General features: G+C 32.0%; 1 protein-coding gene across 3 annotated transcripts in view; it reads right to left on the bottom strand.

The window, feature by feature from the left end:
- Nucleotides 1-3,842: 3,842 nt before the first annotated feature.
- SLC35D2 (solute carrier family 35 member D2) overlaps nt 3,843-15,419 on the bottom strand; it is a 56,523-nt gene continuing 44,946 nt past the window's right edge. For all 3 annotated transcript variants that reach the window (XM_074281692.1, XM_074281691.1, XM_074281690.1), the window contains 4 exons: nt 12,913-12,980; nt 10,636-10,714; nt 7,552-7,634; nt 3,843-5,345 (listed from right to left, as the gene is read on the bottom strand). In XM_074281692.1, the coding sequence (XP_074137793.1) occupies nt 5,228-5,345; nt 7,552-7,634; nt 10,636-10,714; nt 12,913-12,980 (348 nt within the window). In that variant the 3' untranslated portion in view covers nt 3,843-5,227. The remainder of the gene's footprint in view (nt 5,346-7,551; nt 7,635-10,635; nt 10,715-12,912; nt 12,981-15,419) is intronic.

Consider the following 15,419-nt stretch of genomic DNA (forward strand, 5'->3'; position numbering starts at 1 on the left):
TGTGATTCTAAAAAATTAATGTAATTTGACATGTTTTCTCAGCAGCAAAGTATACAATGGTATTATCACCTTCCTGGTCCTCAACACTCTCTCTCTCTCTAAAATTGATTTAGCTTTCTTGGATGCCTTATCTCACATTTGATTCATACTGACCTTGCAATCTGTTAGAACCTCCAGATCCTTTTCAGATTAATAATTTTCTAACAATTTCTTTGCCATCTTATAGATTTGAAATTGATAGGAACAATAAAGAAAAATAATTTTGAAAGACTGAAGAATTCTGTTCCCTGCAATAAACCACCATAATTCTAAAAGACTAATAGTGAAGAAGCCTACCAACTCCTGACAAACACAAAATGAAATCAAGGTACAGATTGAGAAATAATTTTTAGATAGAGCCAATGTGGACACATGTTTGTTTAGCTGTGCATGTTTATTAGAAAAATTTTGTTTATCTTTTTTTTTTCTTTCCAGTTTGGGGATAGGGAGTTAAGAGAAGGAGAGCTATGTCAGTGATAGAGTTGCTATATAAAAAAAGAAAAGAAAATTGAATCATTTATTGGTTCTTTTTTAAATGCATAGAAGAAAACTAGAGTAAATCAGAAGGAAATATAAATAAGCAGGCTAGCTATAAAAAATGCTATGCTTTTGCTTATTAGCTGTTTGTTGTTCTGGCTATTTTAATCTTAAGAATAAAGGAAAGTAATCACTAACAGGTAGGTACCACTTAAAAATAAGATGTATATAACTGAATTGTTGGTGAATTGTGTTGATGAATCACATGGTACATAGAGGGAACTTAAATGTAAGATGACTGGAAAGGGACCGGGTTTTGAAAGCATTTAAAAGCCAGAAGACTTCATGTTTGATCTGGCTGAACTGTAAGGAGTCTCTGAAATTTTATTGAATAAGACTGGTCAGATCTATGCTTCAGGAAAATCCTCTTGAAAAACTGAATGGAGAATGGGTTGGAATAGGAAAAAATTTGTAGTAGAGAGACTAACCTCTTGTATTATACAAGTGTAGGAGTGACTATATGAAGTGATGAAGACCTATACCAAGGGAATGTGTGAGTAGAAAGGAGACATGGTATGAAGGTCAAAACCAGATTTAACAACAATTAGTTATGTGGAGTAAGGGCAAGTAAGAAGCTAAGTATAATACCAAGGATGATGACTTGTTAAAATACTGAAAGGAGGTGTATTGGGGTAAAAATATGGAGAAACCTGGGTTCAAGGCTACACTGTGATATTTACCAGGTTAAGCACTTTATTTCTTTAAGGGATTTAATTTGTAAACTTTAAAGTATTATAGCAATGTAAGCTAATATGTAATGAGGTTAACCTATATATATATATGTATGTATATATATATGTGTGTATGTGTGTATGTATGTATATGTATATATTATGTATATAAATACATACATGTAATACTATATATGTGCATACACACATATGTAGTAGGTTCCTCCTAAGAAACTCAGACAACTCTTAAGTAGCACCTATCTTCTCCTATTTACCTTATACAGGATGGAAACAAGTCAGAAGTATATTGCAGGAAGAAAGAATTGCTTCTATAGCTCACTTTAGAGAAGAGGAAACTGAGGCAAACAGGCTTAAGTGACTTTCCTGGGTCTTCCTGACTATAATTAAGTCCAGGACTATGAGTTCAAGGAGATGCTGCTGAATCTTGGTGGAGAGTTCACAAGAAAAGACTATATCCTAGGACCTTTTCTGGGTTCCTACAGTCCCTAATAAACACATTTGTTTAATAGTTTGTTGAGTTTGTTCCAGCTGGAGAGTTTGAAGTCTGAGATAAGATAAGATTGCTGGGAGCAATATACTAAGCCTTTCCTTATCTCGAATCTTTTTCCCCACTCCCATACCTGTCCATACCAATGCAAGTTGTATCTGTTTCTCTTTAAAAAGTATTAGAAATGTCCTCAAGAGAACAGGGATATTGATTGAGTTTCCTGTTCACCTGGGTATAATAGCTCCCCTTAGCATACAACCACAGACCACTAAAAAACAATGTTCAACAATGCTTTCTCCTAAATGAACAACTCTTTCTTGGTCTGATATATAATTTTTCCTACCATGACTAAATTTCCTTTTGTTAACTGTTAAATGGATTATGATTGTCCTCATTTTATTCCAATTCCAGAGTATCATGGGATCAATTTTAGACCCCATTCATAACATAAATGATATTCCCCAAAGACACCAAATTTTAACTCATTCCATGTATGCTAAAGAGTGAAGATGATAAGCCATGGGTTACTCTGTTGTTGTTCAATTGTTCCAGTTGTATGACTCTTTGTGATCCCATTTAGAGTTTTCTTGGCAAAGATTCTATGGTATTTTAGTCATTTCTTCTCCAGCTCATTTTACAGATGAGGAAACTGAGGTGAACAAGGCAAAGTGACTCAGAGTCACACAACTAGTATTTAAAGCCAGATTTGAACTCTGACTAGGAGTCTTTCTGACTCTGTCTGGAACTTTATGCACAGAGCCACCTACCTGCCCATACAACATAAAAGAATGCTATGGATAGGATACGGGACTAAATTACCTCTCGAGAGTCCTCCAACTCATAAATTCTAATACTTCTAGGTAACCTTGACATTGTTAATCCACTCAATAAACCAATACAGTTCCAGGTCTAATTAAAATTAGCTGAGGAATATTGAAGAAAAACATAGAAATATCAGGGATCTTAAAAATCTTTCAGTTCAATCCTATCATTTGACAGATGAGGCCTAGAGGAGCCCAAAGTCACACATAGATAGCAAGTAGCAGAGATTTGGTTTTACATTTTTAGCCTTTTGATTTAGATTGTGAAGCTCAAAAATAGCCAACATAGTTTGAGAGTAAATCTGAAATATCCCTCTAAAAATCCGATTTAGACAATCTTTGTTTCCCATCTGTAAAGTAAGAATAATGATAATATCTATTCTCACAGGATTGTTATGAGAATTAAATGAAATAACATTTACAAATCCAAAAGTGTTATATAAATTCTAGCTCCTAACAATGTTAATTAATTAATGTTTAATTAAAATGAATCTCAAAATTAAATATATATATATATATATGTAATACCTACCTCATAGGAAAGGTACACAATTATCAAAAATATCTTAATTGAAAGAAATTGAATAATCTAGGAAATGGAGGATTGGAAAAGGAGATGGGTCAGTCAAGATGAGATGGAAGTAATGATGTGTCAGCATATATAGAATGTTGTAATGTTCTTTGCAAACCTTGAAGTACTAGATAAATGCTAAATGTTGTTATGATGAGGGTGTTAAAAGATGAGGATAATTGACGCAAACAGCATTAAGTGACTTGTCCAGAATATCTGAGGCTGAATTTAAATTCGTGAAAATTTATCTTCTGGACTCCAAGCTCAGTGCTCAATCCATACCACCACTCATACCATTTAATTAAACTAAACTCCCACTACTTCCTCCTCCAAACCATCAGATTTCCTTCCACTCTTCTAAAGCAATCTTCCCACCCTCTCTCAAAGGTGGGTACAACACACACACACACACACACACACACACACACACACACACACACACACACACACTCCAACCTTCACAAAACATGCTTTGAAACTGCCCTGAAACCTGGTACTTTGCCTCCACCAAATGGACAAGTTAATGGTATCACATAGAACTATGGCTAAGCAGGAGATAGCTATGATGCTCTTGGGGTGACCTCTGCTGGCCAATATATTGAAGTAAAGAAAGATAATACTCTTTCTAAGTAGGTTGCCAAGCAAAAGACCACTGGAGAAATTAAAACAAACAAACAAACAAAAAGCCATTGGGATCATTTAAATAGACAACAAATTTTAATTTATATAGTCCTCATGTTATAAGAGCTTTGGAATGCAAAAATCATCCTGAATATTTTAAGACATTTGATTAAAAATATTTTTATAGGATCAGAGAAGTCCCAGAATGTTATCTTTACTGGAATTATTTAAAGACCATCTTATCCTACAGTTTTTAACCTATTTTGTGTCATGGATACCACTGACAGCCTAATGAAGCCTAAGAGCCACTTCTCAGCAATATTTTTAAGTGTACAAAATGAAATACATAGGTTTACAAAGGTAAAGCATTATATTGAAATCCAATTTTTATAATATTAAAAACAAACAAGTTCCTGCAATTCAAATCAAGAACCTATGATATGTTCAAACCTATTTTTTCCCTTCCTCTTTCTCTCTCTTCCTCTCCTTTTCTTTCTGAAAATAAGACTAAGTAATTTTTTCCAAGATCACATTGACTATCACTCTGGTCTTATAAATAACAAGTCTTTCAATAGGCTGCTCTTAATTTTAATATTTGTAGCACAGTCAAAAAAAATCCAAAAGACTCTGTATATTGGTAAAGATCAAAATAATCTTAATTTTTAAAGCACTCTGGGAGTGTTAGAAATGAGCAGAGAGATAATCTACTAAATCTGGCAGTTTAAGCCTTGAGTCTGAGCCATTTTCAATTTTTTAAGACTTGTAAAATGAGACACTGTAAGATAATAAATACAGAATATTACCACCATATACAGCTGTTAAGCTACACCCTCTTTTTGTTTCTCTGCAATAGTATCATGCTATCCAGAATTAAAATCTTTCTTTTCTTTCTATTTTAAAGAAAAGGAACACATTCTTCTAAATGGGCTCACACAAATACATAAAATCAAAACAAAATGTATTGAACTCTAACTGGTCATTCAATTGCTAATTTTGGTAATCACTCTTTGAAAATATTTCTTTTAAAACAGATTTTCTTTTCATGGATACCTTCTCATGGATTCTTGAAATAAAAGGCAAATTATCTGATACAAAACCTTTACTCTCACAGTATTCTTTTTAAAAAATCTTCTCTTGGATGAGAGACTGTACAAATGCAATGATGGTAATGAAACTAAGGTCTTTACCAAAGATCAGAAATTTTAGAATGAAGAAAAAACCTTTTAGGCAAGAATACATATCAGGTCCAGAATCCCATAAGTTTTCTTTTAGAAATACTTTCCCTTTGAAACCAAAAATTTATTTTATGTTCATTATTTTGGAAAAATTGACTTTCAGACAGTTTTTCATACAATGTTAGGTGAGGTAGATTTTCTTTCCCTTCATCATGTGCTTAAGCATGTAAAGATTTTATTTCCCACTTGTTTGACTTCTATCCACTGCTTTCCCTGTCAATCTATCAGTCAATAGCAGATCCTAGCTTTGCCTCAGAGGATATATTTTCTTCATCCACTTGCTGTTTAGGATGCTCTGGGCCTTGTAATGTTAAAAAAGTATACATCACTCCTCCTCCCATACTAAAAAGAAAGAAGAAAAACATGAATTAAAATGCTGGACAAATGTAATTAGAGTCAATGAAAATCCTGAAAATTTTTACATGTACAATCAACTCAGTACTTCAAGTGCTTAATAATTTGGTTTGTGGACCAATGTAGTTCTTTTTCTTCCCCTCCTCAAGTATCCTTTTGAGAATTTTATCGTATATTTCACCTTTATTAGGAAAAAAGATATTTTAGAGTAGAGATAAAAGGGTTTAAACAGTTCATAGTACATGCTCATGATGATTTGAAATAGCAAAATACTTTCCAGAACCAAGTAACAGTAGTATAAAGGACAAGGGTTGAATTTGTAATTTCATTTAATAATGAGTACTTCCAGATGAGGAAACTCCTTTAAACAAATTAAGGTCAGCACCTTCTCTCCATGTTATGGTCTTAAGGGAATTGCTTAGAGTTCAGAGAAATTAAATTAGACATCAAATATGGAATGTATGCAGTAGAAATTAGACTTGATCCCAGATCTTCTAAGACTAAGTTTGGTGTTCTTTCCATACTGCATCTTATTGGCAGGGAGCAAATTCAAAGAACTCAATCACCCACTTAAAAAAAGAAGAGGCTTGGGGCAGCTATATGATAGCACAGAGGGTAGAGCACTGACTCTGGAATCAGGAGGACCTGAGTTCAAATCCAACATCTAATACTTACTAGCTACGTGACCCTAGCCTAGACAATCACTTAACCCTAATTGCCTCACCAAAAAAAAAAAAGAGGAGACCTACACAAAAATTAGATGACTAGTCTATGTCACTATTTGCAAAAAGAAGAATACTCAGATCTCCAACTCCTTGGTTTCACATGGCCACTACTCTCCAACTGATACACACAGAAGACTATACAAAAAAAAGATCAGAAAAGCAAATTTGCTTAAGCAAAATGATTGCACAGTGATCTGGTGAAAGCAAAGGTTTGGCCAAATTATGAAGGTAAATTAAGTTATGTAAACTAATTCAGGGTTAATGACTATAATAAGCACTCACAAATCTAACTTAGATTTGCCCAGTTTGTGTATTTCCCTTCAATTTACCAAGAAATCCAGGAGCCACATCCTTTTTCCCATCTTCCACCCTTGCTTCAATTTACATCCTCTCTCAGACTCTTCAATTTAGTACCACCTTCCAAAACTCCACCCCAACAGTTTCCTTATTTCTTCTCACCTTTCCTAGGAGATGTATTTCAGAATCTGAGGCTAACTGGGTGGGAAGCTCAAGGATTCCTGCCCCACCTCATCTAAGATCTCACCCAGCAGTTTCCTCAGCTTTTGACCAACTTCTTACTTTTGCTGTTCTTTGTGGTCCCATTTGAGATTTTCTTGGCAAAGGTACTAGTTTACCAATTCTCCTCCACCTATTTTTACAGATGAGAAAATGAGGCAAACAGGGCCTAGTGATTTTTCCAGGGTTACATAGCTACTAAGTGTCTGGGTTCAGACTTGAACTCAGGAAGACCAGGCCTAGCATTCTATCCACTTAGCTGCCCACTATATCTCATCCCTATCCTCTCACAAAGACCCCTTCCAGATTTTGGTCTCAAAGTTTTCATTCAACCCACTAATTTCAATTCTCACTTGAGGTCCCAGAATTACCAACAATGGGTTGGAGTTAAGAGATTTTCTGATTCCATCATCAATTTAGAAGAGAACAAAATTTCCCTCTACTTCATATGTATCCCTTGTACAAGTTGCAACTTTATATTTCCTCACAGACACATTTATACTGGGTAGTGAGGTTCTATAGCACGAACATATAGTATAATACTATCCAATAATATAACTAATAGTAATATCATTGGTTAACAGCAGTGTTCTATGAGCTTGGGAACTAATCCACTTATAATGAAAGGGAAGAAAAAATTGCTCAAATATCAATACAATTATCTTATACACAAATTTTTATCTGCACATATGCTTTATAACTACCAGTAGAATATAAAATCACTGAGGACAAGAATTGTCTTACTTTTTGTATTTGTAAACTCAGTGCCTAGCATAGTAATACTGTACATAATAATATAATATATTAATATATCAAATGAATGAGTGAATGATTAAATGAAAAATCACTCCTGGTGACCAGGAGTATTATGCTTTTACTTATGCTTACTAGTCATTTCTCCTGTTCTACTCATATATTTTTACCAATGTAAGTCCACTTAATATCATACTCACCAAATATTTAGTCCTATAAAGTTTAAAATAGAAAATATGTAGTCTCCACCAAATAACATTCCAATGTAAGCAATGGAGATATTCTGAAAACAAGATAGAGGATTGGTACACATTAATAATGGAAATATCTACTTGCTTGGAAATAAGGAATTTAAGAAAAGGCAAAATTAATTTCTGATGAATCTTGCAATTGAAAATACTTTTTTATATTTAACATATTATTTATATTTACCTATTATCATTATAGAAATAAATTTATTATATTATAACATATTATGCATTCAATTATATTCAAAAACATATATCAAGTATGCAAAGCACTAGACTAGGCAGTGGAGATAAAAGAGAAAACAAAAAATAATCCCTGTCCTCAAGGAGTTTACATTTTACTGATGAAACAAGGAGGGAAAAAACTAAGTGCTTTTTTGGCAATTAGGAAAGAAATTAGTTAATAATCCTAAAATATTATTGAGATGGGGGTAGAGAAGACTAAAGGTTCTCACAAATAATGGCTTCACTCTTTTCAGTGAAGGAAAATGCAAAGTCATCTATTGAATGTGTGGGGAATCATGCTAGAGCTATAACTCAAAGAAGGCAAAAAAAAAAGAGGGAAAAGACATATATACATATATATATAGATATACACAAACATGCATGGGTATGTATATGTATTATACACACACACACGGGAGGAGAAGTGATATCCTGATGGTCCACTGAGACATAGGAGACAGAATATCCATTGAGGAATGGCTGAACAAGTTAATATATATATATATATATATATATATATATATATATATATATATATGCATATATATATATATATATATATATATATATATATATATGTGTGTGTGTGTGTGTGTGTGTGTATATGTGATGGAAAACTACTATGCTATAAGAAATTAGAAATGAAAAATAATAAATAAGGATCTTTGTAAAACTTGCATGAACTGATAGAGTGAAGTAATAAGAATCAAGAAACTAACCCCATACACCTTATATCAAGGTAAGCTCCAAAAGGATATATAACCTAAATATAAACCTATATATTATAAACAGACAAAAAACATGGAAAAAAAATATCTATCAGATCTATGGATAGAAGAAAAGTTTATCATCAATGAAAAGAATGAGAGGATTACTGAAGATAAGTTGCTAATTACTATATATGCGTTGAGCACTATTAAGTCTACATGCATAGAAAAAGGTAAAGATATTTTGTTTACAAAAATATTTAGATCAGCAATTTTTGTGGTGACCAAAAAAACCTAGAAACTAAAGAGATGCCCAACAATTAAGAAATGGCCAAATAAATTGTTGTATATGAATGTGATAGTGTTTTGCTATGTTGTAAGAATTAATGAAGTAGGTGATTTCAAAGATACATGGAAAGATTTCGAATATAGAAAGAATCATAAGAGCTATCAGAATAGTTATAACATAAATGTTATGAAGTATATAAAAATTATTTTTAAAAAAGAACAATTTTTGATCAATGATGGACAGAATTAGCTATACCCAGAGAAAGAACACTGAGAAATGAATATGGACTACTTGCATCTTTGTTTTTCTTCCCAGATTATTTTTACCTTTCTGAATCTGATTTTTCTTGTGCAACAAGAAAATGTATGGGTGTGTACACATATATTGAATTTAAGATATACTTTAAAATTTTAAACATATATGAGACTGCCTGCCATCTAGGGGAGGGGGTGAAGGGAGGGAAGGGAAAAGTTGGAACAGAAGTGATTGCAAGGGTCAATGTTGAAAAATTGCCCAAGCATATGTTTGTCAATAAAAAGCTATAATAAAAAAAAAGATTCTTGATGGAGAAGGCTATCCATTTTCAGAGATAGAATTGTGGAATCTGAATGCAAATCAAAGTATACTATTTTCACTTTTTTGATTTTTTTTTCTTTCTTGTGATTTTTCCCCTTGTATCTGATTTTTCTTTCCCAACATGATTAATATAGAAATATAGTTTTAAGAAAAAAAAAAGAACAACTTTGAAGTTTTTAATAAACTGATAAAGAATTAAATAAACAGAATAAGAACAATTTCTACAACCCCTCTGTAAAAACAAACAAGTTTGAAAACTGTAAGAAGTATGATCAACACAATGGCCTTCCATGATTCTAGAGGGCCAACAATGAAAGATATTATCTATCTCCTGACAAGGAAATTATAGATTTAGAATGAAGAATGACACATATGCAGATATAGGTGAAAATACAAGCACAGTTAGAAGATAAAAATACAGGTACAGATATAGAAATTGGTATGGATATTTTAAAATGCAGCCAGTGAGGGAATTTATTTGCTTCATTAAGCATATTTGTAAAAGAAATTTATTTTTCTTTTCTTTTTTTTTTTCAATTTGGTAGAAGGTGTGAGAAAAGAAGAAAGAAGTTGTTATTTAAAAAAAAATTTTAAACCAGAGGCTAGAGAAAGCTACAAATGTTTTATGTTGTATACCTTTTCAGATGAGATCACTGTATTTGGTAGGATCATTGTATAACATTAGTGTTTGGATCACTATTTGCTTATTTTTCTTATGAGTCCTAGTGGCCCAACTTGACTGGTTTTCCCATTCAATCACTAGATTTCCTGTAAAATCATAATCTTCATTCCAATAGTCACATTCCTGAAACCCTCAAGTTAATTAAGGAACTTGTTCACATTTTATTGTTGCTGTTTAGTAGTAGTAGTAGTAGTAGTAGTAGTAGTAGTAGTTGTTGTTGTTGTTGTTGTTGTTGTTGTTGTTGTTTTAGGGGGCTTAACAGGAAAATTCCTCACTACCTCCTGTGTGTTGACATTTATAATTCTATTCCCCATTCTATTTTCCATCCCATTAAACCCTTTTTCATGAGGACTAACCTAGACCAGTGGTATTAAGTTTAAGAAAGAAGACAGGATCATCCAACTCAAATGGAAAAAGCCAAAACCTTTTTAGCCTACTGCAACACTTTCTAGTGCTTTTAATTTCAGTATCTAGCTCAGAATTCATAAGGTCACTACTAAATGAGCTAATATATTTGATTCTTAATTCCAAGATTTTTCTTTAATACCTCCACTTACCTTTACAGCACCCACCACTGTAGTTGTTAGGGCAGAATTGTAGTAACTACAGAGCACCGTGGAATACATCAACAGAAACCTGAATGAAAAAAAAAAAGTACATGCTTTATGCTCAATGACAAAAATACATTCAGCAACAACTGACCTCCTTATCAATGTTTTGGAATATAGAAGCACATGTCAAGAAATGCTTAAGATCCATTTCTAAAAATAGCCTAAGTTAATTCTGAATAATTCAGAAACAATCATCCTATTGTGGATTGCCCATATTCTCCCTATTTTGAAAATGTTGATTATCTTCTAGATATCAATTTTCCATTGATCATCCCACTGGCAATAGGAAAGGGATTTTTTTTTAAGATAAAGATGAACTTAAAAATCACTTGGTGAAGATGGGAGGGGGGGTTTCCATAAAAAAAAAAGTGACTTCTTATTTATTGAGAATGCAGAAAAAGGGTGGGGGGGAAGTAAACTAAAAACTAATGGCTAAAATGGAATCCTTACATTATTGTGGATTTATTTTGTTTATAACAGTTTTGTTCTCTATTATTACAGATAATCTAGAACTGGTTACATTTTCATTATCCTATAAAACACTGAAGTGCAGGGAATCATCCCTGCTAGCCAAGCGCCTACATAAAACAAAGACATTAGCCCATACTCCAGTCTGACAAATGTAACAGATATAATAGAACTACAATCCAGACCTCCTGGATCATAATTGGAATATATGGTGCACTTCTTTGAGCTAGGACGTAGAGAAATGGGAAGAATCCATCATGATGTCTAGTAGTCACTCCTATCAAGAGAAATGTTTTGGACAAAAAAGATCTAGGATAAGAAACTTTTAAAACATATTATATATACATATATACATATAAACATATATATGTACATATTGTATATCTAATGTCCTATCAAGGACAAAACCAAGTACCGCCAGACATTCTTAGTATGGATAAAATAATCTCTTAACAAATAAGTTATTTGGTAGCAAGTGATTGGATTAAGATTTCAGGCCATGTCTTTTAATTGTAAAACTAGTGCTTTTTCCAGAAACCACAGAAAAAAATATTTATATATGACAGAAGTATCATATTGCAACTCATGAAGACACATTGCCCTCTATCTATTTAATTAGCATCATTTTCCCCCAGGGCCTGAAGTGATGATGGTGATAATAAGACAGAAATCAAAGAGACTATTGGTCCTGCAGTCTGACTGTTCTTCCCCTTGTCTGAGTATTAAAGAGAGACTATCTTGCAGGCAACTTACATCCTCTCACTGGATAAGTAAAACAGTGATTCACTATCATCCTGCAGACTTAAAGACACCATATGAGTCAATTTGAACTGCTTAAACCACAGACTGCCACAAGGTTTTGCATATAGTGTACAAAGGAGGGAAGAGAGAAAATAGAATTTAATTATCTGAGAAAAAAATTAGATAACTAAAAGAAAGAAAATAAACATTAATAAATTAAAACTAGCAAAAGGAGTGAAAATGGGGGTTAGGTTTGAGGGTAGAGGGAAGAGAGTCTATGAAAAAAAGGTTGTCAAGGTGTGTTAAGCAAACATGACTGGAGGTATATAAAATACAATCTTTAAAGACAAAGAGAAACCAAAAAATCCCAATTAAAAAAAGATAATTGGAGGGAAATAGAAACATAATTCTCATAACTTTAAGTATGCATGGATTAATCAATCCAATAAAATGAAAGTGTGTGATAGATTAAATGAGAAAAGCATATACCTATAGGATCATGGCCTGAAAGGGGCATCAAAGATCATCATTAAAATCTGTACAAAAAGATCCTAGTATATATTCTTTTGGAAGACTGTACTGACTGAATCTCCATTAACTGTCCAAACAGTAAATATCTTGTTCACATTAGAATGTAAGTTTCTTGACAACAGAGATTTTTTTTGCTTTTTATTTCTATCATTAGCACTTAGAATAGTTAGACAACCATATTAGAATAGAATTAATAGACCCAATAGACAACCAAATACTAAAATTCTATTCTTTTCATCTCTCTTACAACCACAATCATACCTAAATTGATTTCTACAATCTATATTTCAAAAATTTTCACAATCTAAAACTTCAACTAAGTGATTTCTTAAAGCATTAAAGACAGGAATTATCTGCTGTGTTTGCTTATTTCTCACACCTATACTCCTCTGACAATGAATTTTCCTGAATGGCTTTGTATTCTCATTTGATTAAGGTGAAGAACTTCAATAAAATCATATGAAATCCTCTTTGGCCTCTTACCCCAGCAAACAGGAAAGAAGAAACTGTATGATAAATAAAATGTTCCTCCACTGGCTGAACTCAGTAGCCTAATGTTTAAAAAGGAGATAAAAGTGATATTAGCTGAATAAGATACCACATAGTCACATAAATTATATTTAAAAAGAAGCAGCTACCACAAGAAACACAATTATAAAATAGACACTATAAAATACAAAGATATACATATTCAGAATTATGGTTATATAATAAGGCCTTAATTTTTACACCACTGACTGGGAAATTGTAAATAATGAGTAATTGACAAAATGGACAGAAAAAATTGGAAAGTAGTTTGTCAGAAATTAAATTCACACACATTTAACATTATATACCACAGTAATTTCTACATGAACTACACATAAAAGGTACTATCATTTATGAACTTTTAAGAAAAGAGAAGCACTTATTTTTTAGAATTATAGATGGGGCCTTTTATGGAGTGGCAAAAAAAAAAGGAAATTGAGGGAATACCCATATTTTGGGAAATAGCTGAACAAGATACGGTATGTGGATGTAATGGAATAATATTGTGCTATAACAAATGATGAACAGGCAGATTTCAGAACAATCTGAAAGGATTTAGATGAACTGATGCTGAGTGAAATGAACAGAAGCAAAAGAACATTGTACACAACCAATAGCATTGTACAATGATCAATTATGATAGATCTAATTGTTTTCAGCACTATAATGATCCAAGATAATTCCAAAGGAATCATGATAGAAAATGCTACCCATATCCAGAGAAAAGTATTATGAAATTTGAATGCAGACTGAAGCATACTATTTTCACTTAATTTTTTTGTGTGTGGTTCCCTATACATTCCCCTACACATAACTAATCAAAGAATATAAGTGGACAATTTTCAAATAAGGAAATATAAACTATTAACAAGGAAATGAAAAAATGCTTCAAATAACTAATGAGGAAAATGTGAATTAAAATTACTTTAATGTTCCACATGACACTTCATACTTTGTCAAAGATGACATAAAGAGGAAAATAAATATTGATATAAGGTGTGTGGGATAGCAGGTATACAAATGCATTATTGGTATAGTTATGAATTAGTTCTGTTTTACAAAATGAAACCATTCACCAAAATAAATTAGAACTATATTTATAAAGTCATGAAGTTGTACATACCTCTTGACCTCAGGAGAGTACCATTAGGCATACACCTCAAGAAGTCAAGGAGGAAAAGGGAGGATATACATAAAGATATTTATAGCAACATTTTTTATTGTAGCAGAAAATTAAAAACAAAATGGCTTATCAAATGTGAAATGACTGAACAAATTGTAGCATATGAATTAAATGGAATTTTATTCTTAACAATTTATGAATATGACATTTATATAAATTCAGAAAGACTTGCAAGAGCTGATACATAGTTAAATTATCAAAAGCAAAAGGATTATATCCAATTCTAATTTTTAAAGAATTATTTTCTTCAGTGAACTTTTGAACCTCTTCTTCTATTTAAGTCTACTTTTTTATTTGTGTTTCTTTTTATTTGGCCTATTCTGTTTTTTAAGGGGTTAAATTCTTCAGTATTTTTGTGCTTCCTCTTTACCAAGTTGTTGACTCTTTTTTCATGATTTTTTTGTATCATTCTCATTTCCTTTCCCTATTTTTCTTTACCTCTCTTATTTTAAAAAAATCCTTCTTTTTCAGGAATCCTTTTGAGGCCTGAGACCCAGTCACATTTTTCTTTGAAAGTTTGGATGAAGCTGTTTTAACTTTGTTGTTGTTTACTCATTTTTCCAGTCTATTTCTTGATTTTTAACTTTATGTTAAAGTTAGGCTTGTTAGCAGGGTAGAGGAGGCTCTGTCCCAACTTCAAGTTTTATTCCAATTTTCAGCATTCTTTTTATTCTTGGTTATTTATACAAGAAGATTTTAATTTAAAAGAATCAAAATTATCCTTTTTACACTTCAACAATTTTCTCCCTTACTTCTTTTCTCCTGGTTTCTTTGAAGTTCCTGACCTTTTACTTTTCCAGATGAACTTTGTTATTATTTTTTTCTCAATTAAATAATTTTTTAGTAATCTAATTGGAATGGCATTGAATAGTTAGGTATAACTGTCATTTAAAAAATTATTAGCTTTGTCTGTCCATCAATAAGAAATACCACTTTAAATTAGATCTGAGTTTATTTGCATAAAAAGTATAATATGCTTATGTTCATAGTTCTATTTTGGCAGGTATAGATTCATGTATTTTATATGGTCAGGGTATTTTAAATGGTCTAAACAATATTGAATAATACTGTTGACACAGTGTAGTTTCTCTATTTTTTAACTTTTGATTAAATCTATTTTAACTTTAATTTTATCTGAGATTGTGATTACTATACCTGGTTTTTTTTTTTCATATATATATAATAAATTTTACTGCTGCCCTTTATTTTATTTTTGCATGTGTCTCTCATTAAAATGTTTTCTTAGGGCAGCTAGGTGGCGCAGTGGATAGAGCACCAG

The sequence above is a fragment of the Sminthopsis crassicaudata genome, chromosome 1 (genome assembly GCF_048593235.1).
Source record: "Sminthopsis crassicaudata isolate SCR6 chromosome 1, ASM4859323v1, whole genome shotgun sequence".
In the NCBI taxonomy this organism is placed as follows: Eukaryota; Metazoa; Chordata; class Mammalia; order Dasyuromorphia; family Dasyuridae; genus Sminthopsis; species Sminthopsis crassicaudata.